This window comes from Sceloporus occidentalis, unplaced genomic scaffold (genome assembly GCF_023333645.1).
Source record: "Sceloporus occidentalis isolate IW3139 unplaced genomic scaffold, rSceOcc1.0.p SCAF_15, whole genome shotgun sequence".
NCBI lineage: Eukaryota > Metazoa > Chordata > Lepidosauria > Squamata > Phrynosomatidae > Sceloporus > Sceloporus occidentalis.
In genome coordinates this window covers 11,435,503-11,460,273 of record NW_028316995.1, presented here as the reverse complement: position 1 = coordinate 11,460,273, position 24,771 = coordinate 11,435,503, and the positions used below count along the sequence as shown (strand labels likewise).

The 24,771-nt window shown below is 35.1% G+C and overlaps 1 protein-coding gene across 15 annotated transcripts in view; it reads left to right on the top strand.

The window, feature by feature from the left end:
• LOC149303239 (homeobox protein Meis1-like) overlaps positions 1 to 22,895 on the top strand; it is an 83,966-nt gene extending 61,071 nt beyond the window's left edge. For 5 of the 15 annotated variants that reach the window (XM_089481673.1, XM_089481670.1, XM_089481671.1 and 2 more), the window contains 4 exons: positions 8,197 to 8,273; positions 19,043 to 19,105; positions 19,893 to 19,982; positions 20,260 to 20,308. In XM_089481673.1, the coding sequence (XP_089337799.1) occupies positions 8,197 to 8,273; positions 19,043 to 19,105; positions 19,893 to 19,982; positions 20,260 to 20,308 (279 nt within the window). Of the gene's footprint in view, positions 1 to 8,196; positions 8,274 to 19,042; positions 19,106 to 19,888; positions 19,983 to 20,249; positions 20,309 to 22,611 lie in introns of those variants that run through there. The other 10 variants (XM_089481661.1, XM_089481659.1, XM_089481660.1 and 7 more) reach the window with 5 other exon arrangements.
• Positions 22,896 to 24,771: the final 1,876 nt, after the last annotated feature.

The window sequence follows — 24,771 nt, the reverse complement described above, 5'->3', positions numbered from 1 at the left end:
CCTTTAGTTTCTATGGTGGTTTTTAGATGTTGCTAAAAATAAAAATAACAGCCTTTATATAACAGGGACTAACATATTTTAAATAAATAAAATATACATAAATATATATATTTTTAAAAACTAATGTATGGCTCAGAAAGCTATAAATTCTTTTAAAATACAGTGATCTGCCGTCAGATTTTGCTGCTTAGGGCGGCCTCGTTTGCATTCAAGTATTTAGAAAGATACAGGGCACAGCTACTATAAATTCAAGCTATGTTCTAAGACTACGCCATGCCCTGCTTTTGTAATGCAAATTACCAGCACAAAGTGCATCTTTGATAATGTTCACTCAGATGCAAAAACACATTCACCAAAACAGTAAGCCTAATTCAGAAAATTGAAATACAATAAACTAGGTTTTCTTTTAATTTCTAGCAAAGAAGAAAAATGTGTCTAATAGGCAAAGTGGTTACAATAAATATATTCTTTCTATAGATAGGCATGCGTTTGCGACATTACTTTTCTATTAACGTGTACGCGGCTGTTGCCTTTATTATATTGATAAGAAAAATCCTCTAAATTCTTGTTATCGAAATATCCACAAAGGGCTTCTGTGTCTGTCTGTAACCATGAGCTAATTCCTGCCGACTGTCATTGGTGGCACATGTTCAAGAATAAAACATGTATTCTATCCCTGTATAGGGCATGTACTGTGTACCTCCCATATAGTGTATCACGGGAAGTTTGGGGAAGGAAATGGTTCTGCGGTTCTATTCTTGCAGTTACATGTGATTATTTGTTGCCATTGAGCTCTTTGCTCTGCGATGAGACAAATATAACAAATTTGTGTTAACGTATTTTGTAGCGTTAATATAATTCAGCAGCAGGAGGAAAGTGGCCCTTGACACAGATCCGTTTTCTTCTTCATCCTCTTGGGCATTTCACAGTCAGTGAGGGTATCAGTTGATGACATCACATGTAACTCTGATTGCCAACGTATTATAATTGCCATACCGAAGAGTTGTTTCTTTTCTTTTATCGTTCCTTCTTCTTTCTGATTGCTTTTTCCTTCTTGCCAGCTTGTCCGTGTCTCAAATTCTTAAGTAAAAATTAGGCTCATAATGATTTTGTGCAACAGACAAATTATCAGCGAGTGCGGGACTGTTATCTAGTAAACTTCTGCTCCCTTTCCATTTCCTGTCCTACCCCGCAGCTCCACACCCATTAATGAGACATAACAATCTGTATTCTTTCTCTGCCTTGGATAGCTAACAAAGCATCAACTGGACTAGGAGGCTTTTTAGAAAAGAACAGGTGTTATAGCGTTGGTAAAACCAAAATAATCATAATACACTATAGTTATATGGATTCTATAAGTCCATCAAGACAATGTATCTTAATCTCTAGCTGTAGTGTCAGCATCAGCTTGAATCTCCCAAATACATCCGTTCTGTAGTGACTTTATTTATCTTGCTTCACACATGAAATGGCATGTGTTGAAAAAAGCACATTGCTCATAAAATATTGAGCAGCTCTTCCATCTCAGTCTTTATGCTGAGAGGTAAACACATTTAGTCTCTTCCTTTTAAGTCTTTTTCTGATAGAAAGCATCCCCCCATAATGGTAAAGGGGGAATGGGGGGCTTGTGATGTAGAAAAGAGAAACGTGTTTTCCATAAGGATGAAGTAATGTTTTGTAATCCGGTATATAGAATTGTGCGGCTTAGAAGTTAAGGAAAAGCGTAAATGTATTTGTTATTGTCTCATTTTGTTATTTGTTTTATCAACTGACCTAGAGTTGTAGAAAACCACGTGATATTTGGGTGCCACCTTCTTCATTCATCTGCATAGGACTTTATTAGTCAAATGGTCCACTAGGGACCAAGGAGCAGGTGTTCTATTGTGTTCTATAAGGTTCTTTATAAGCAAGACAAATCCTCCATGTGATTATCCTGCAGACCAAGATCGTGTTAGAGCTTTGAAAACAAAATTAAAAATCTATATGACAGGTCGGAAATGCTAGATTTAATGAAATTTCTACATGTTATGCATGTTTCATAAAGAGAGTAGGATGTCCCCTTTAACTTTTCTGGTGCCAACAGGGTTACATGTCATGTACCTCTTTGGATCTTCTCCTGTTACTTTGTAGCATAGACACGCTTGTGTCAAATGAAATTACTAAGGATGAAGTTTAAAACAGAACTTGTTTTGAGGTTTTGTTATCTCGGCAGCTAGCTCTGTGTAAGATTATTTTCAAATTTCCTTCATACATTGCAAAATGCTGTCACAGGGGCATGGCAGCGAGGGAGAGAATGTTTTTGATATATGGTTACCAGAGCAGATAAGATAAACTGGCGTGTATCACTTTCTTGGCATCCGCATAGGCTGCCAGTGGTGGAAACTTTGATGAAAGGAGTACATTTGGACAAGGAGGTTCATTAAGATATAAAGCTGGACATTTTCCATCTGCCTGTACCGATGTTTAGTTGTATTTCCTATTGTCATTAACTTGTTGTAAGGTTGGCTGTGCTCATGTTAAGCAGCTCTGAATTGTTAATGAAAAACTTTTTTTTTTTGGGGCGAAGTGATGCAAATTTAATTAATATTGAATATTTAATAAGCTGGCGGGGAAGTTAAATGTTTAACTTTAATTTATCGCATTTAGGTCGTTGTTAGTCACTGCAGGACTGCTCTGATTTTATATGCTGCATACTGATTTTTTTCCTGTTTCAGATTCTTGCAAACAGCACTTATCTCCTACAGATGATCCTCTTGGGGGTGAGATGTTATTAGCTGGCAGCCTTGTGATAGGGGCTATGAAATAGTTACCTCTAGGAAGATTAAGAGCTATAATTTTCTATAACGCAGCCGATCTTTGATAAGGAAATGTATTGCCTTATTAACGTTTCTGTTCTGAAAAGTCATTATACCACATCTAGGTAACGATTTAATATATGTAAGAGTTCCCATTTTGTTTGTTTCTCACTTGTAGGAGGCCCAGTGCTCATCTGTGTTTGTTTATGTTATATGTTACAACAAAGTGCATTTGTTAATAGAGCGCCAGCAGATTCCATAGCGCTATTACAAAAAAAAAAATCATTAAAATCAGCATTATACAATTTGACTATATCGTTAGCACGCATTAAGACATACTGGTACAGAATGAAAATAGGGTTCTGATCTTACGAGCGTCCTTATTTTGTGAGATCTATTTACAGGAGTTTTAATAAGCTTGGACGGCAAATAGTTATTACAATAATGGCCTGTAAATGAATGAAAACTCCTGTTTTGGTCAGGCAGTTTTTGGAAATGTATCCATTTGGCTCAGGAACTTCTGTTTGTGGTTTTAAACGAGTCCCTTTAACCTATGCACTAAAATTAGATTTTAAGCTCTCAGAGGCAGGTACCATTTGAATAAAGACACGCATGCTGCCTTGCTATAGACATATTCCTTATACTAAGCATATACTATTTATCTGCAATCCATTAATCCATAAACCAGTTCTCAGATAATACCTCCTAATGCAATGAGCAGAGGGGAGGGCAGTCTACTTATGGGGGCAATGACAGTATGGGACTAACAGGAAACCAAGTGACGTGCGTAGGAAAATTAAGATCAGATCCACACAACTCCACCGTACCATTACAACCAGTGCTATGGCATATACACTATCCCAATCATTAATTTCTTTTGTGAGAACTATAGGTAATTTTGTTTGTGCTCCTAATGCATTGTAGTCTTCCCCTGGTCCCAGACAATCCTTTCTCATATTCCCATCCTGATCAATTGTTTGCAAATAATTAAGCTTTTAAGAGATAAGGGTACATGACTAATGGACATAACCAAATATAATTGTCAACGTATTTTTTGCCAGGGGATAGACAGATATCCTCAGACACTTGTGGTTTCTAATCAGGTATATCCACTGGTCAGTGTTTGTCTGGTATTGAATGCAGTAGTTATATGTCAAGATAATACTTGGTCAAAAGTAAAATACCGCCAGATTCACTTGGCTTTGAGGGTGGCAGAAATTATAGTTTTGCTTCAAATGCAGGGATGCATTGACCATACTGCACTAGACAACATGTGAAGTGTATGGGAGTTATTTAATAAAAAAGGTACTAGGTCACCTCAGCGCCGGTACTAAAAAAGGTACTACATCACCTTTGATGTACCTTTGCATATTTCATGTTATTCAAGGTGCATGTGAAACCACCAGGTTGTTGACCTAACATAACCCACTCTACTAGGTGACAAACAAATGATCAAATCAGCCATCTTGAAATTACAAGATAAACACAGCAGCTGCTGTAAGACTGCTCCAAGAAGCTGATACAATTGATTCAAAATTGAGAACATAATACGTAGCATCAGTACAGTGATCTCCACAGACGAATGTTGGCCCAAGGCAGCTATGTAAAGTTGCCACTGTCCACAAAATGTAATCTTACTGCGGCAATGCCCTGCACCAAAATCTGCAAATTAATCCAATAGTAATTACCTGTATAAGTTTTGTCGCCTGATAGTTATCAGGTTATCCTTGTGTGCTACTTTTTATTTTACCTTCAGCCCCAGTAATTGACCTAAAAAATATGTACTTGAAAATCCTTTTATTATGAGGTTACACTTCAGATTGTATCGGGCTCTCTGTTAGGTCATATAAATATTACTCGTTCTAGAAGTAACACATCAAACTCACACAAAAAAAAACACACAGGAACTTTTTCTTAAGAAGAATGGAGAGTATTTAAACATTTTAAACATATTACATTTCAGTTAAAAGGTCTGTGTCATTATGGACCATTGGCTGAGACGGATTAGCTGAATGAAGTCATGGCTTTCATGTGATTATGGCAATTATAGATTTTTCATGAAACTGAAAGTTTCTGCTACAGTAAGCCAATAAATATGTTGAAAAGAAGATCGGATGACTTGAACTCACCGTAGTACAGTTTGGGAAATTTGTATTATTAAATAGAATTTTTTTATATGTATTTTTGTGGCTAAATTATTTCGATGCCTAATTTGCCCAGTCTTGTCTGTTGGAAAGAATGCAGAACAATTGAAAACAGCATAATAGACATTAAGTCCTCATTTTCAATGGCTAGAGGCAAGCTAGCAATTATTGCTTTCTTTATGGCATTCAACACAGTTTCCTCCAATTACTTAAGATCATATGATAAGAGTTCCCCTTACTTTATACCATCAATCTCCTTATAACTGATTAAAGCTGAAATAATGTATACTAAACTCTACAAACTTTTAGATGTGTTCACTTAAGAAAAAAATCATCCCCTTTTACTAAATACATACTGATTTTTTTTATCGCAATATAGGAGGCTACAAAACACATCAGACTTTGAAAGAAAAAAAAACGAATCAGCTCTTTTTTGAACAAAGCAGGAAAGTTTTCCCATGTAAAAGAAATTTTATATTATCCACTAAATATGCATGATATTTAATATATATTTTTGCCACGGAAATGATGAACTTAAACTTCAAAATTGCATAACGTGGGACTCACGTGCAGTATATCTGTTAATGGGGGGGGGCAAAATTAATAGCGACTTATTTAAGCACATGTATACTTCTCGGCAGGTTCTGATTTCCTTGTTGTAAAAATAAGCAAAGCATCTGGATTTACTGAGGCTAATATATTCTTTACACCTTTTAAAGGGCTGCATTGTGTGAGCAGTCTGAAGAATTGTGGAATGCTTTTAAAAACAACAGGCCTGTATACAGAGAAACGGGGATCAGAGTGTAGTAGGCAGGCATGCAAGAAATGTTAGGGCATGTCTAATCCTTCTTAGCAAATAATGCTAATGGAATTAAAAGCTAGCCTAACCAGCATGTTCTTCTGCACAAAATGTCTCTTTACAGGTGCCTTCAATTTAAAGCTACCCATAAGCAACTAAGCATGTTTATATCTGTAAAAAAAAACTGTGGAAGAAAGTTATTTTTTATTATTAAAAAATTATTATTACTTTTTAAAATAGTTTTCGAACGAAATCTCCTGCCAGATTAAATTTATTCTGGTTTAGATATATTACGTTTTAACGTGGCCTGTTGAAAGCCAGTGGTATCCATGCACTCATTCTATGGGGAATTGCAGGGTTAAAAGCTTGTGGATTTTGTACACAGTTACAGTCTAATAGATCGTAAACCCGTTTGAGCAGGACCTTCCTTACCTGTTGTCTCTGTAAATTATGTTATGCGCTACTTGTTAAGTTCTGTTTACCCTAAAATAATGTGTAACTATATGAACAAATCTATATGTTCTGAAAACACCACATACTGTATCTGTGGATATTTCATGGGATACCTTGGAAGCATAAGTATTAGTATTAGGAATTCCTGGAGACGGGATGCATAAATTCACTTTAGAATACAGTGTTTGCAAGATTAGGTTCAGGCACTCGGGGCCCTGGCGGAATTAGACCAAAAAAGGCCACTTACACCACCCATCAGCAAGGTACTTGCCACATCGACTGCTTGCCTCCCTGATGTCCTTCATAGCCAGTCCTTTATGTTTCCTGACTGATACGCCACGCCCAGGAAGTTACGTCATTTCCATGCACAGCACGGTGAGGGAGCTACAGGTCATATCCTGTAAGTACCGAGAGGTACTGAGGCCCTGGAGCAATTGCTCCATGTGTTCCCCAGTGAATCTGCTCCTAGCTGTTTGGAGCTCTTGGGTCACTGATTATGAGTTGCTTAAAAAGAAAAAAACAGAAGGAAGAATAGAAGTCGTCTCTCTTTCCTCAACCTTATCTAGTTGTCTCGTGATACGATTGTGTCAGTATTCAAAACAGAGCAAGAACTCAGTGCATACCCACCGAATACCATTTAAAAAAACCTGAGGCATAAATATTTGGGATTCTGTCACACTATATGACTATATATTGCTTAGCCCGCCGCTATGTCAAAGTTCCCCAAGTTTGGCGAGTCCTATCTAATTTCTCATGGCTATATTGCTTACCAAGGAGCTGAATCAGTGAGACTGCACTGCATTTTCACCCACTAAACCCTCAAGCAATTTAAAGCCTTCTCTGGACACCATTAACGAGGCACCTAAGTGGCAGTTGGGGTGCTCAAAGTGTCATCACTATAAGTTAGATTGGATTGCTGGCTTCATTTGTTCATGAAAAAACTGGTAAAGTGATTAACACAAGTTATTCTTAAATGATATATGTGTTTAAATCAATATAAAGGGAAAAAATGAACCTTATAAGTTAATAAACGGGTCACTTCCATTTAGCCTTGGCTCATCAACAACATTTGACACTTTCATGTAATCAGAAATATTCCCATTTCTACTTAGGGTTCTAAAATGTAAAACGATTGACTGATACAGTTTCAGACCTGTGATTAGTCGGTTCTTGAACTTTGTTTAAAGTGTTTCAGATTCAGACAATCAACATCACATCTCCAATGCATAGAGTATAAAGAATTCCTCATTGTACGCAGAGATTCATAGGCAGCCTGAAGACATCAGAGTTTCTGGTGACCCTAAGTCGATACAAAACTCTCCTTAAACAGTTACACGTATTATATTTTTTTTCACAGGTCATTTATCTTGATGTTTGTTTCTTTCGAAAGGAACATTCTAAGTTCTCACAAGAAATTTTATCCTGCAATTAACATTAAAAAAAAGAAAGGAAAAACAACTTGAATAGCTGTATTTGGCCTCTGCCGTCTTATGATTAGCCAAGACAGTTATGCTAATGTCAGACAAAATATGCTATACAATATGCTATACAATGACCTTAAGTTGGCACAGATACAAAATCCCTGCCTTTTGTCGATAAACCACATAATATATAAGGAGCTGATCTTTTTGCACACAGAGACAGTTTTTTTGTACAATTCCCTCTCCCTCTATAAATTGAATTTGAAACTAGTACGAGCAAATGTTGAGCTGATTGCCTGTTGGTACGGCACTTTCTCCCACTGTGTGCCAATTGAGGATAAATTGAATATCAGCGTAAAGCCAGATCTCCGAATAGCGATTTTTTTCACTTCACTAGCTCTTATAATTAGTATTTCTGCTGTGCCTAATAATTCACTGATGTAGTATTTAACTAATACTAGTGACACACCTCAGCATTTTAGTTTTTAATTATCTCCTGCATGCTGACATTTTTATTTTGTAACAAAGAGGACAGGGCAATGAATCTTAAATATCTTTTTTTTTTGTTTGTTTTAATCTTGCAGCACCCCTACCCTTCAGAAGAACAGAAAAAACAGTTGGCACAAGACACAGGTCTCACCATACTTCAAGTGAACAATTGGTAAGTAATTTGAGGCAATATCTACATTCAATCAGTGCTTCAGCCTCTGGCAAGCTGCAGCTAATGATTTGCGTTGGTATATGGCACGCCCAGCAAGTGCCTACTTTCCCTCGTAGTTTATTGATGCGAAAGTAATAATGCCTAAAGAATATTTCCAGCGATGTGAATTTTTATACTGCTGTGCTATATGAATTCATTCCAATACCATTTTAAATATATATACTTTGGCAAGTAAAAGTATTTTTTTTAAATAGTGCATTATATTTATTTTTTTGGGGGTGCCTTGTGTTTTCTTTAAAGCGACCTGAAAACACATTTTAACCTATACTTTGTTTTTAAGGAAACTTATCTTTGAAGCATTACTATGTAATAAAGCATTAAGATAATTTACCTACATTGATGGTTTTTATTGGAATTGTTGTGTTGGAGTAATAGATTGATACAGTGAAGGACAAACCTTCACTGTACAAATGTGTGGATGGACATTAAGCTATCCTGAATATAAATCAAGGCCAAAAGACCAAGGGAGGCTTGAAGTTTTTGGGACAGATAGAAAAATGGACAGACTAAATGGGCCAAATGGCTCATATCTACTATCAAACTGAATCTGTAAATCCATCAGGCTCACTAAAAATGCATAAGATATATATAATTTTTTTGGATTGTATCAGTAGAATAGTTTTGGGTCGGGTCAGGTCTCTATGTGATTATATGTTTGTTTAGGACAAAGCTGAAGCACCCTCAGACTTTGATGAGTATGGTTTGCTACATTTATTAGAACAAAATACTACAAACTGGATATTTGGATAAAATTAAGTATGGTAGCCTAGAAACATTGGTTGAAGAAGTTATGTTTGGTTTTGATGTCTCTGTACTTACATTAACACAGCATGCTAAATCAGCAAGAGAAAAGAGCTTTATCAGATATTTAAACTTCGTTACAGGAAATGTCATTTTTATCAATATAATCCTATGTAATCTGCAATGTATCATCTCAGTGATAACTACATGCTTATGTTATTTCTGCCATTAGAGGATTAATAGCCACAGTGCATTATCTATGTGAGGCAGGCAAACGTACAAGCATGGTTTATAAGGGTTATCATTTCATGTGACCTGAATTGCCTTGGGAGATCAATTTTCTGCTGCCCTATTAAATGGAGGACTGGGAATACATAAAGTTCTGTGTATGCAAATATATTTCCAAGAACGCTGTCTATTTACATAAGTGCAGCTTTTATAAATATTTTTTATTTCATATGATTTTAGTAAGAGAACATAACTGCATTATGAAATAGATTATTTCAGTATTTTATATAACTGTATGTCCAAAGTGGCCAACCTGTCACTTTCTAATTCCTTTCAGACTTAACTCCCATTATCTTTAGACTAAGTATGGTAGGGTTACATTCAATAACTTAAATGTCAAAAACTTTCTATTTGTTTCTGAACAATGCAGAAAACCAAATTGAACTGGGTTTCAGATAAATAGGGTTTTTCTTTATTACCCCCCCCCCCCCCCCCCCCCGGTACTCCATTTGAGTAACAAAATAGCTTGTTAGAGTTTGTTAACCATTGCTACTATAGGGTGTCTATACCATGGAGATCCTAATATGATATCCAGTTGACAATGTTTTTTATATTATTTAAATAAAAAGCATAACATATTTAATTTATTAAATGAATACATATTTTAGGGTTTATAAGTAATATGAATACAATGTTGTAAGAGTACCATGGAGTGCTCTAGTTTATTGCATAACTTTTAGAAAAACAATATTCTTTATCATTTTTCCCAAATCCATCCATAGAGCTACAGGGCATGTTTGAGGAACCTATATTACCTATGATAAAAAAATAAATACCTAATTATCACTAGTAGCTATAAGACAAACATTTTATTTTGATTAATTTATTTTCTTTATATATATTCTTTATATATATATTGTTGTTGTTTTTAGAACTTTCATAGCATTTTAAGATTTTCATGAATATTAGGATTGATATCTTGGATACAAAAATCTGCTCCAGGGAACGGTAAACAAGTGTTTCTTGATTTATTGTGCTTTGAGTAATTTCTGCAAGTAATAAGTTTGCAAAATTTTTGCTTTTCTGTTAAAGATTCTGCCTTACTTGTTATCACACATGTACATTTTTGTATTATTAATGATGAGCCACTGTAAATCACTGTTGCAGAGATTAAATAAGCTGCTGAAGGGTAGCCTGGGTGCAGATCAGTCATAAATTATTGGCAGCAACACAGCTTGTGGGAATACATGAAATGTGTATAAAAACATAAACTCACTTCCAGTAGGATGGTATTTAACAATGACTTGGAATATTGCATTTTTGGACGGGATTATTATGCTAACTTTTTCTCGTTGTATGCTGATCGTTGAATTTAACATTTCTTAATGATATGCATTTCCCAAGCTTTTGACTTGACAAAGCCCTTAACCTGTCACATTTACATCACGTTCTAATACTTCATGAAAATTCAAGAACACTTTCCAGTAATACTGTGATAACATCAGAGATAAGATTGTGTTTTCTGTCTACATGCTGGTTTTACAGCTTGTTCTGAAAAAAAAGATCTTTTTACAAAGATCAAGTAATCTTGATTTGATTTTTGTACTAGTCTATGCATACCAAATGTTAAGTCATGATTCATATGTTTATTAGAAAAGCAGCTTCTTATGATGTGTTCTAAATTGGGGTTTCTCACTTTAAATTCATAGTACCCCAACAAGGACTAGTTTTCAGAATCTCCTGATACGAGGGCAAGTGAATCAATCAGTTTCTAAAAAAGTATTAATCTGTTCCAAAATAAAGTTCTGATGTTAATGTACAGATCTTGGGAAGATACATTCCAGCATGATATTTTCCTAACCTGTGGTGACCAGATTTGCTCCTTAAGTTGACACATCTCCAGTTCAAGAAGCCATTTGGGCACCTTTTCCAAACCCAAGCTAACAGTTTTTAGATGACAGCAAATAATTCAATGATGTAGTAGAACTGATAATTTCATGTAAAGAGACTTTTTTATTTGGAAAAAATATTGTTTTTTTATTCTTCACATTTTATGTCTAAATGTAAGTTTAGGATTTTTTCCATACTATGTCCTTTAAAAGTGACTGTTTCAAAGGGCATTGCAGAACAGCTGAAACAGCGCACGTATTAGCCAAACCCTGCTTCTAAACAGGTGTCATTGTTTAATGGAACACTCAGTTGCTCAGCTAATCAGACTGTTAGTCACTCAGCTAGAAGCTCATTAGTGATGTCATTGTTGTTTCATAGCAGACGGTGAGGTGAGACTTCTGAGAGATTATTCAGGAGGAGATAAAATTGCAACAGAGAAATTCATTCTAAAAAATGAGCAGTTACAAAGCTTTGTTTAATTGTATAGCCTAAAAATTCCATAAGAAACAAAACCTTAAAAAAACTTTTTTATTAAAAAAAATTACAACCTTTATTTAGTATCTGTTAGTATCTGAGGAATCTTTGTCACCCTATGGACCATTGTATGAATTGAATAACACGATTTCATTTACATTCTTAGCATAATGGGGGGCAGTGAGACATTTACTATCTACAATAACATTTAGTTAAATTCATAAAAAATTAAAATGGCAAGAAATATATCTTTAGGATAGCCTATTTGGGTATATTTTCCTTTTAAAATACAGTTATATGATACAATTATATATATATATAATTTTAATTTTGTAATTATACTTTTGACTCTTTAAGTACTATTAGTCACAGTAATTATTTTAATTAGATGCATCACGTGCATTTTTGCTAAGTTCCTTAATGACATTAATCACTTTATATCACTATATAAAATGCTATAAAGTTCCACCTAGGAGAAAAAAATATTAATTGTAATCACTCAAAAAATGTTTAGCTTGCATATTGCTGTAGATGGCCTTGGAGAGTTTCCTGACAACCAATGTATTATCAGAAAAGCTGAGCAAATAACTAACACAGAAGAGTTGTTCATCCTAAAAATCTATCCAGGTAGTCAAACAGACTGCCAAAGCAGAATGTATGGATGGAAATGTCAATGATAATTCAGGGTAACTTAGTTTACTATTGTTATCTCTCGCTGTTGATAAAAAATATAATGTAGATGATGCCAGTATCTGTCTTACACAAATAAATGAATAGCCATAATAATATAAAATAATATTAAAAAAAATGTTTACATCTGTTCACATGCAATATGTCATTTCAAAACCTTGGGGATATTGCCTAATTCTGAGTTTTTTGTTAGATGCTGTATAAATTAGTTATATAACAATGGTAGTGATGTCTACTATAAAATGTTTGCTAATCCCATTTTTAGCAAGAAAGACTGACTTTGTCTTAAGAACACATGATGAATTGAGTGATTTTTTTTTTTAATTGTCATGCTATATGTTGATTGATTCTATGACATCATTGTATTATTGAATCTTGACTATGCCCCTGGTAACATAGGAGGTACAGGGCATTGCTCGAGAAATCCACATTTTCTTTTTTGAGTTTAGTATTTTTGTCTGCGTACCGAGTTTCTCAGAATTATATTGTGGTTCACTTTAACTTGGAACCTTTATTAAAAATTATAAGTTCTAAGTAATTTAGATATCAGTTTTTGGGCATTAACTGCTTTTTTCTGGGTTTCATTAGACATTTCATGTAATATCCTTTCTAGGTACCATCTTTATTATATTTTCTAGAACTTTAATCTGAGGGCCATTTTAGAAAATAAAGAAGTCCATGGTCCCAAGCTGTGAGAATTTTATTTAATGTGTTTTACATATGCCTTTCATTTTAAGGCTCTGTTAAGTACAGTCATATGAAACTGATAATTTAAGCACCATATAGTCTCAACTCAACAGAACAAGAATGAACCCTCTCCAAGAATACATCTAGTTGTGCTTTTAAGGTCTTCGGGGAATGTTAACAAAATAACAATGTGAACTAACAAAAAAAAATCTCTGTACAAGTCAGGGTTTGGTCTGTTCTTGTTAAATCTCCCTATATGTATTTAGACAAAGTGTGGCGTTGTGGTATTTCAGTGCCTGCACAGACCTGATCCCTGCCTATTTTTGAGTCAACAGTGGCCAAGAATGGTGCGGCATAATTAACCACTGTCAAATGAAACCCCGACAAGCTGAGCAGCTCTCCCTTAGAGACCTCCTCTCCCTTACATCATAGAGTTGCTCCAGGCTGTGCCTTCATAAAACAAACTGCATTTTTAGACATTAAAAAGTCAGCCTGAAAAATTGAAAATGGGGCAAATGTTGCCTCCTTGTTGGATAAAACAATTTTCTCTTCTTAAAAAATGAAGGCGAGCCAGAGGCACCAGCAAAAGAAATGCATTTGAAGGCATATATTGTCCAGGGCCTCGTCTGGAATGAGTTTGTGTAAATGATGTATGGCTTTTCTGTATCTGAACTAAATGTTTGAAGATTACCTTTGCTTACAAAAAAGAGATCGCAGATCTGTTAAATTAAAATCCTATGTTATTTTACAATTATTTTTAAAAACATGTGTACTAGTGGATGTTATCCTTATACAACTTTTCTAATGGGCCCGTTAAGAACAACTAATGTTCTATGGATATTACTATGCATAGTTCTAGATTGTAAGGTGGTTTCAGTAGGGCCCTCCCATTCCTCATACCTCATGGGGTTTCATCACAGATAATCCTTCAAGTGCAATCGATACAAACTTTGGTTGACTGTGAGCTATTGTCACATAAATGTTGTAATCCTCAGAGAATAGTATATACGAGAAATCCTGGACTTTGGTTAGGATTTGCTTATAGAATGATCTTTGCGGGATGTGGTGAGGAGAAAGTTAGGATGGACCAACAGCTCTTCCGTATGGTTCTTGGTTGTGTGGTAGTGGACTCTTCTGGCATAGATCTCAATGTTCTTTGCTAAACTATCATCTTAATGTGAGGGGGCTCAGAACTGGCAGAGGGATTTTTTTTTTGGTTGTATCTGTGGAAAGCCGTTGCTACAGCTGATAAGACCGAAAGTAGCACCTCAATTAAACAGAACACTTACTATCTGCACCCAGAAACCTAGCCTTTAATTATGCTGAATTTCTTTTGCAGCTTATCACAGTTGAAAAATGCTGTTACTGCTATAACATGGATATTTATGCTATGAGTGTACACAAACAGTCTGAACTTAGGTCTCTCGCACTGTCCAATTTTAGAGTTTTTCCACAAAAAATAGTTTCTCATTTAAAATTCCAGCTGCTACAAACTGTCATCTAAACTGAATATATCTGATGTATTGTCCTTGCGCAATTTATATTGTCAGGTACTGCTCATTTTAGGTTTTATCACACTGTAGCATTTGAAAAGCTTTTACATAGTCCTCTTTTTCTTTTTAAGTACATAGTACAAATTTTCATTACTGCCTGAGGAGTAGAACCGAGCTTGAAGAAAAATCTACTGATTCGTATGATTGATGGACTTGCTGCGATTTGTGTAAATTCCAATATTATGTTTCTGAAGTAGGCAGTTAGTGGAGCATGCATTCATCCTCTCCTCTTTGCTTTGTGAATAATTTTAGGTTATGTTTCTTTCACAGCATGAGGGAGAGACAAAAACTGCTTAATGTGCCAGGTATTACTTCATACATTCTAGACTAGTATTCAGCGAGCAACCCCCGACTACAAAGACTGGACTATAAATATGTAGAATAATGTGCTCATAGGTTCCTGCTTGTATTTAAAGGGTTAAATAATGGTGTGAACTTTTTTTGTGCAATGATTACCACAAAAACATTGAAAAGGAGGGTAATACATGGGCCTGGAAATAAGGAAAAGAGCTGCAGTGGTCATAATTAAGTAGCAGAAAAGGGTACATTGTAGCATGAGAAATACAAAATTAAAGCGATATGGAAAACAGAAGATAAAAAGATAAAACATTTATAATAAAATGAGCTGATTTGGATTATATTGTAAGAAGGGTAAAAGAAAAAAATGCTTGTATGTTGTAAACATAGAAAAAAAATATATATATATATATAAAAAAATTCAATAAGGCCTGGGAGGAGGCATAGGGGATCAGGAAAGACAAAGTGGAAAAGGATAGGACTTGTTGGAGGAGACAGGTTTTTGACAAGTAGATGCAGTGTTGAAAGGTTGAAGAAGGGGCTGTGTTTGTATATTTAGTTTTGCTCACCAACCATACTCTTTCTTTATGGCTTGTAAGCAAATCCTAGTTGGAAAAGACCTTAAGACCTCTTGTTATCCCTTTTGATAGGATTAGTTGGCATATTGAGAGAATTAAAATTGTGAGAGCACATACAACATTTTTTTTTTACAATAACCGCTGCAATTTTGAAACAGACAGTTTATGTAACATGGTTAAGTGGGGGAAAAATAGTTTCCCCAACAAATGTATAAATAAAAGTATTTTGCTTTTCAGACAGACTGTTACTTGCAGACTTACTGACACACGTATCAATATATTTTCTGTGTTAAAAATAAAATTTGGGTGGTTACACGCTTTTCGCATGAATTTGAGACACCCGTATTATTTGTACTATAATCAGCTTTGCATAAAGTCGGGACTCTGTGTGTATAATGTATGATCATTATAGAGATAATTAGTTGTTGCAGTGCAATAAAAGCTAAACCATTTTTATGTAATGACATTTAATTAACGGAAAGCTGTGGTAGCAGTTTTAAAGAAAATTTAAGGCAAATGATACTTGTTTCAAAGTGAGCTTAGCATTAACTAATTAAGATATAAGAATAATTCACACAGCATTACTATACGGGAAAATATTGTAAAAACTGATGTAAAATGACAGTGTCCTAACTTAAAGAATAAAATGACACTACATAAACACAATAATATATTGCTGTCCCATTGGTTCGCCATACCCCCAGAATTAGATTTAAACTAAAGAGCCTTGCCTAGAAAGCCCTTAATAAAACTGAACCCCCCCCCACACACACACACACAATGCCACTTTTATATCCAAGTACTATTCTAACCATCATCATAATCACCTTTTCCAATTAATGTCTTAAGGGGTTTACCCAAGATGTACCTATTCTCTAGAATTTTCATAAACCATCCCGTCAGACTCTCCCTTCCTATTCTAACTTTAAATGCTCAATAAAATACCATCTATTCAGAAAATCACACCATACATCATCTTAATACCTACATTTGGAAAAGCAGTCAGGCAGACGGAAACACTAGATAGATTGATAAACAGAAAGATGGATAGACACATAGGCAGGTGCACCTGGCCTGTACGGTGTTATCTTTCACCCGAGTCTGCAGTTTAATATATATATATATATATATATATATATATAAAATCTTATTATTATCTTATTGGTTTTGAGTTGCATATAACTTTGAACTCAGAGGGTTAACCACAGAAAGGGAAGTCTACAACTGCTGTGCTGTAATATGGTGTTTATTAACATCCCCTGCACATGTGATACCAGCTAGCAACTGGGATTGTTGCAGTATTTATTTTATTTGGTGCAAAGAATTAAAGACTTAGAAGATGTTTCTGGGATTTTTCCAGTGCCCTTCCTAACATTTGTTAATAATCATGTGGGTTTTGCGTGGATCTTAACCGAATCCCCAGACTAATAAAGGATCAAAAACGTGTTGTTTTTTTTTTTTTGCTCAATGTTAAAAAAATATATTCCTGTATTTAACGTTATGTACTAAGAAAGTGGCTTACTTGAGAAGGTAATTCCTGAAGAAAGTTTTGGCTAGTTAAACAGTAGAAGTTGGGATTTTTTTTTTCAAATGTAAGTCATAAAAAAAACCCCCAAAAAACTTGCAAAGCTAATTTTAAATGTTTTAGAATCCCCTCTTTATATTATTTAAAACATTTTTATGTTGTTTAATTTTTACCCTTTAAGCGCGTTTTTTTTATAGTAATTAATGTTTGGGTGTAAAAGTGAAACATTTGGTTACCAGAGTAAGGGGGATGATAGAAAAGGTCAAAGGCCATTTAGGGAATAAACAGCTGGACCAATTTATTTAAACAGATAGGAGGCAGGGATGCTGACCTCAGTTTGACTTCTTCTGGGAGGAGCAAGAATGCCATTTTATTACCTTGCCTAGAAGGGAAATGTTCTTAATTTTCCCTTAAGGCTTTCAAGAAATTGTTCCTACGTAGTTTATCTACTTACATATATACGTGCTGAGCTAAAGAAGAAGGAAGTATTTTCAGAAGTTTGTTTATTGTGAAGTACAGCTGCCATACATTCTTCTGAAATGGGTTTCTGATGTTCCTACATTAAGGACGGACTGTTTAATTAAACGTTCCACATGCAACCCCTGCTTTGTTACCATATCGGAGAAAGAGAATCTCATTTTTGAAGTCTTTTAAATACAGAGATGATTGAGAACACGGATATTTTAATTTAAAACGACTAACGAATGAGATTTAAACCGACGTAAGCATTTGCAACAAATGCAAGGTTCTGGGGAACAATAGCAAATGAACCCCCAGTGTAAGGAGGCCACGGGAAAGTGTTTATACAGAGGCATCCAGCTAAGAAAGGCATTCAGAAATCTTTGTGTCACAAGGGGAGGGATATATGCACTCTAAGTGAAGGTCAAAGAGGCCTTCTTGGACAATAGCTTTGTTTATTTCTTTGTTTTATTATTTTTACAGTGTATAGTATTTTTTAAACCAAAAAGTTCCCCTAAACATTGTCTAATTTGCAAATGGCAAAGGTAAAAAATTTAAGTTTTTTAACAGTTTTACTTAGTTTTTTTGTATGATGCAAAAGGGCATTAATTTACAATGAAAAACACTAAAAAATTCAAAACTTCCTCCTACCTATAATCTTATTTGTGTTACGTTTAGTGGTGCCTTTCGTTTTGGATAAAATAGAGAACTTGACTTTATTAAGAATATATAATCTGAGTAAATATATTTAATTTGAATAACTTGAATTATCACATTTGAAATATGTTTCAAAAATGTGTTTGGTTAATTAATATTTACAGAACTAGGAAACTACTGTTAATAATTTAATTGTTAATTGTTGATTATATATTTATGTGGAGTTACCTTTCGCAATGTTAGGATATTTTTTTTGTATTTCTCTACAAAACAAGATTGTAAGCACAAATACTCTACGACTTTGACCTTGTCTTGACCCCAGTTTCTGAATACACCAAAAGAAAAGAACAAAAAAAAGTCTTTAAGTTTTACTGTGAACTCCCCAGCAGTTTGAGCTGTTGGTGATAAAACTCCAGACATTCCCTCATTTGATGGTGTACTGCCATTACAGTTCATTATCTTAATAGTGGGCATTAAAATAGAATTAGGATCCAAAGAGAGGAGAAATTTTTATGAAAGTTGCGAAATGGACTCCAAACAAAATGATAACGGAAGCCTTACTTAGGTTGCTAAACATTTCTGTGTAAGGTTTCCCGCGATATATTCTATAATTCTTGTTTCCTTTTAGAACATGAAATTATAGCGGTATACGTGTATTGTTTTCAGGCAAACCTGGCGAATTCCCTCATGTGAAGATTAAATGGAAATGTCCAACTGTGGTAAAAGCAGCTAAACATAAATCAACTCGGAAACCTCTAGCTTGTATTCCAGAAGGTCACAAGGGGTTACATTGCCTTTAGAACATTTATAACTATGTAAAGACCATCTGACTGAACTGCATCTTGCTCTTCTCAAATCGACAGTCAAATGCGGAATAGTTCCTGAGCAATTACGGTATTGACCATACACATGTCTGTTTTCTTTTTTTAGGTTTATAAACGCCAGAAGAAGAATAGTCCAGCCCATGATAGACCAATCTAATCGAGCAGGCAAGTCCCCAATAGTAACTGTATTCAAGTCTCGCAGGCGAAAACCATCCTCAAGCCATTCACCGGGAGGTCCATTACCTGGTAAATAGTATGATTGCCGGGAGTAAAGCACACCTAAAAGAAACCCTATACACTGCAAATTAGTTGATTCATTTTAATTTATTTAAATTTGATCTATGATTTTTTTTTTTAAATATATTGTATTAGCTTTCTTTCTCAGCTATACCTTCTGCTACTCCCTGGTGCATGGCTTGGTGTGGAATTGCTGTAAAGTTTATAACCTGTCAAAAGGGTAAGGGGTCAGTATCCCTTATGAGGCTTGGTAAGGTTCAAAGGCACTCATCAAGGTAGATCTTTTTTTGTGCTTTAATAGCCTAAGGCAACTTACATTTGAAAAATGCTTGTTATGTGTCCAGCTGAAACTTAAAAATATAATATATCTTCAGAACTATTTCTTATTGATGTTTTTTTGTGGTTCTTAATCCATAGTCTTTAATGTAACAGAATGACGTATGTTGCATATTCTTGACTTGACTCAGGAAATATCAACATGTATCACCGTACCATTTCATAGTATAATAGCATGCTGGTCACAAATGGTGTTGGGTTACTTTGTACTGCTGTTCAGACTAATATTCTGTTGACAATTGTCTCTTAAACCAAGGTGTTCTCTACTTAATCTTGTTGTTTTTAAGTGTATTTAATTTTAAGTATACAGTTATATCACATCCTTAACATTTAGTGATCTTCACAGTTACAATTTAAACGTTAATATTTCGCATTTTAGTAAGTCAAGGCACTCCGTACAATCCCGATGGGCAGCCAATGGGTGGTTTTGTAATGGACGGCCAGCAACACATGGGAATCAGAGCACCAGGTGAGTTAACTCTATGAGTGTGAACTCCATTGTGGGGGAATCATGTGTGCCATGTAACCAGAATAGGTAGTTTTATGTGAGCTACATAACATCTTGCTTTGCCTATACCTCTTGATCTGTGCATCTTAAAGATTTCAGTGGGTAAAATCTGGGTACTTCCTCTATGACATTTCCTGTTCTTCAGATGCTATATTGACACTGGTTCTTTGGGTGCTTTCTGTTTACTTTTCTGATCTTCTGGCATCTTCTTGGATTTTTATCTCCCTTTTAGGACCTATGAGTGGAATGGGCATGAATATGGGCATGGAGGGGCAGTGGCACTACATGTAACCTTCACGTAGTTTACCAATGGCAAAGCAAGGGGGAAGTAAGTACAATGAGGGGTGCTGTTTTATTTTGTTCTAGGAATTTTTTTCTTCATATTTTGTTTTTTTTTTTCCCTCTGGATCTTCATATCACATATTGTCTGTGTGCCCATAGCTCCATGCTTGTTCATTCCTTTTCCATAAAAATCCTGTTTCCCTGAATTGACTCGGCGCTTGTTTCAAGCACAAAGCTTTGTACGCTGCGTACATTTACTCTTGTGTTAGTTATTATACAGTACTGACCACATGACAAAACAAGGAATAGGCAGGCGGTGGAGCCTTGTGATGGGGAGTGGGGTGTTGCCGTGGCAACAGACTGATTTGCAAAATGTAAGCAGTCTGCAGCAGTGCAAGTCGAAGGAAAGAGCATGTCCCCAAAGTGTCATAAATCTGTTTAAACACAATTGATGCATGGGATACATTTCTTCCCTAACCTTTAAGACATCAAGAATGCAAACAGGGACTCCTTTAAAGCAAATAAACGCTGGCAAATTGGAGTAGCCATTCGCTTTATAATTTTATCCATGGAAAAAAAGGGGAAAAAAACTTTAACAATTTCAGTTTACTTCCCTTTGTTCTGCCCATTATAACAGGATTACGTGTGGCAAAGGGAAAGAAAAAGAATATAAAATAGAGGTGTGCACAGCAGGTTGTGAAGCTTAGCCCAGGCTAATTGACTATATCCAAATTAAGTATGCCATCACTTGCAGTGTGACAAATGGATTTGACTTATTCAGTATACAAAAATAGAGATCATTAAAGCAATCTCTTAGCGGCAGGCCCAGTGAAGTCTGGATAAACTGTCCCCACAATCTTGCATTGTGTTATTTAGTATAGAAAATATTTTTCTATTCTCTCCAAAGGAATGTAAAAATCCTGCAAACTCAATCTCATTTCCCCAATTCAGTTGTGTTATTGTTCTTCATAGAAAGCCCTGGAGTTTTTTTTTTCATGTGCATGTGTGTGTTTTTTTTTTAATCTATTTCCGTATGTAAAGCCTGCGTTGAATGTGTTTTCCAGGACTAAGGACCAACACATCTAACCATTCTAGAGAATGCTTTTTTCAAAATATCGTGGACATTTTCTGGCTTAATCTAAATATTGTTTCTTAATTTCTGGGTCAATTAATTTTAAAGACATGTGTGCCATGATTCATAAGCAATTAAATTAAAAGTTATTATGGAAAAAAGAAAATCACCACTTTAGATTAAAGACCAGCATATAAAGGCACATTTTCTAACCAATTTTCATTAGTTTCAAAATGTTCCTTTAGGCTAGATTAAGCAACCATTCGCTCCTTGAGCCCTGAATTCAAGGTGTTCATGCTGCCCCATTACTTACAACTAAAGCCAATTGAACCTACTTAGCAGTAACGTTCTGGTTTTCACCCTTGATGATTATGGAGCTTATTGCTCTCAGAAACAATACACCTGTCAGTTTTCATCAACCATAGCAATCCATGCAGAAGACAGAGGCCCTCAAAAAGCAGGAGGAGGTTATTGTTTTACTTTCCGTTTTCTCATTGTTCTGAAATTTAGTGAAAGCTTGACTGAGTTTGCAGTTTGATTTATTTTAAATCAACGTGATCAGAAGGAAGGAATTAATTGCCAACAGTTATTGATTTCTTACATGTGTACAAACACTGATTTTTTTCATACATCATCCACCTGTTCCCGAGTTTTACTACTATGGTTCACCAAACAAGTTTTGGTGTTTTAAGGCGCTCCCACACATAACATGATTTGTAAAATTAATGCATGCAGTGAAAGAAGACACGTCATAACATGTTGCTTAGTATTTTGTTGCCATCACATGTTTTACAATTTTAGTTCCTCTGGATATTGGAATTTTAAACACTTACATCATCGTCTCTCGCACATACTTTCCCATCCATCCATCCTGTACCTTCCACGGGCCATTTTCTCTTGTCATATTTTTTGTTACTTACATTTCAAATTGCTCATTGTGCTTATCTCTTACAGCTGGCACAGTACATTAATTCCTATACTATCACTCTTCTTCTTTCTCCTGTTTATACCTCTGTCTGATGTTCTCAATCTTAACAGTCTGCTCTCCTTGACTCATGTCATGTCATGGTAAGGGTCCTGAGTGAAGACATTGCATTTAGGTATTTGTGTGTAAGAAAACTATCTATCTCTCTTGCTTCTATAAATGGAGCCAACTAAATTTACACAAATGAATTTCACGTTATCCACTTAAATCACTAGATACATATATGTGTTTAATTATTATTTCTTTTCCTTACAGTACTGCACGGTATGCCAGGGAATTACATATCTCCGAGTGGTCCAATGGGTATGAGTATGGGTCAGCCAAGTTATTCTCCATCCCAGATGCCCCTACATCATGCTCCACTGCGCCATGGGCCTTCTGTGCATACCTACATTCCTGGACACCATCACCACCCAGCAATGATGATGCATGGGGGACCAGCTCACCCTGGAATGCCAATGTCAGCATCCAGCCCTTCGGTGCTCAATACAGGAGATCCAACAATGAGTGGACATGCGATGGACATTCATGCTCAATAACAAAGGAATATTTGTTGTCTACAATGACACAGTTTTTCAAATGCTGTCTTCTGCTCAGACTGTGACATTCTTTGCATCTATGTAGGACCAAAACAGACCCCAGGTTCTTCATAGGGACCCTACCCCTCCCCCTGAAAAAGAAAAGCAGAAAACAGCCACTGAAATCAAGTTTTGGGAGACAATAAATATGTTATATAAGACATTAAGAGAACAAAGAGTGAAATATTGTAAATGATATTATACTGTTAACCATATTATGTTGTTTCTTATAGATTTTTTTAAAAAAATGTGAAAATTTTTCCACACTATGTGTGTTGTTTCCATAGCTCTTCACTTCCTCCAGAAGCCTCCTTACTTAAAAAAGAAAATAAGAAAAAAAGCCTTACGGTTACTCTGCAAACCACAAAAAAATCATTTTTTGCAGGTTATTTTAGAACATTACACTAAGTGTGTCAGGCAGAAGATTTTTTTCTTCGATCCATGGATTTTAGCCATGCACATTTCTATCCGTCATTCTTTTTCTTTCTCTTATTTCTCTCTGTCTCCCTGTCTCGCTCTCTGTTTCTCTCCCTCTCTAGCCTGGGGCTTGAATTTGCATGTCTAATTCATTTACTCACCATATTTGAATTGGCCCGAACAGATGTAAATCGGAAAGGATGGGAAAATCTTCAGTCATCAACAATGATTAATCAGCTGTTGCAAGCAGTGTCTTAAGGAAACTGGTAGGAGGAGGCATGGAAACCAAATGGCCTTGTGTTTGGAGCCTAATTGTCACATCAAAGCATCAGTCCCCACGCAGCAAAAAAATAAAATAAGAAAAACAATATATACATCACTTCCTATTTTACGCAGCTCAAAACAAGAACGGAAGAAGATTTATTTTTAATATGATGACTTTATTTCTCAGCAAGGCATTAGTTGTGCGTGCATTTTTTTTTTTCCATAGTCCCATCATGGAACATTTATGTATACATTGTAAATAAATTTTGTGCAAAAGGACTGGAAGATAACTGTATTGTTGCAATTATTTTGTATGAGTAGCAGTTTGGTATGAGTTGGCATGCATACAGATTTACTAAGTGGGATAAGCTAATTATACTTTTTTTTGTTGTGCTAAAACAAATGCTTGTTGATAACTTTTTTTTCAAGAAACAAGGCAGCCGGTAGTTATTAATTATAATCCTTGCACATCGAGTCTTAGAATTTCTGATTGAAACAATTTGGATTGTATATGAACTCAAAGTACCGATGTACTACTTTGAGTGCAGTAAATGAAATTTGATCCTAAAATAAAAACAAATTATTATTTTTTCATGCTGACTCCACTGATTTAAAATAATGCCCCTCAACGTATCTTAAAACTCCCTCAAAATAAAAACTGGGAGATTTACAGTTTGCATCCCATTTAAATAAAAAAAACTCAGTGAATCTATTGGTTTTGAATTAGATAATTTCATGTACTCAACATTAGCAAAAGTATATTAGAACTCCAACAAATATTAATAGACACAGTGGATACTTTACATCATTATTTTTCATTTAGCAGTCATATGTAACTAAATTTATGTTTAGCCAGATCGTAATATCACAACAGAGCTGAATTGTTTATCCTCAGACCTAATACCTTTTTTATTTTGAAAGAAAAAAACTAGAATACTTTTCCCTTTTGGTCTTTTTACTCCTTGTATATTTAACTATATATTTAAAAAATATGAATATTTAATATACTACTTTTCCCCTAAAGTTAATTTGAATTACTTCAAAGAATAGTTCAAGCCGTCCATTAAAACACTATGAGTATCACCAGGCTTTTTCATTATAAACCTTATCTGCATATCAAATATTGGGTTTTATTAACCTTACAAAACTTTTAATA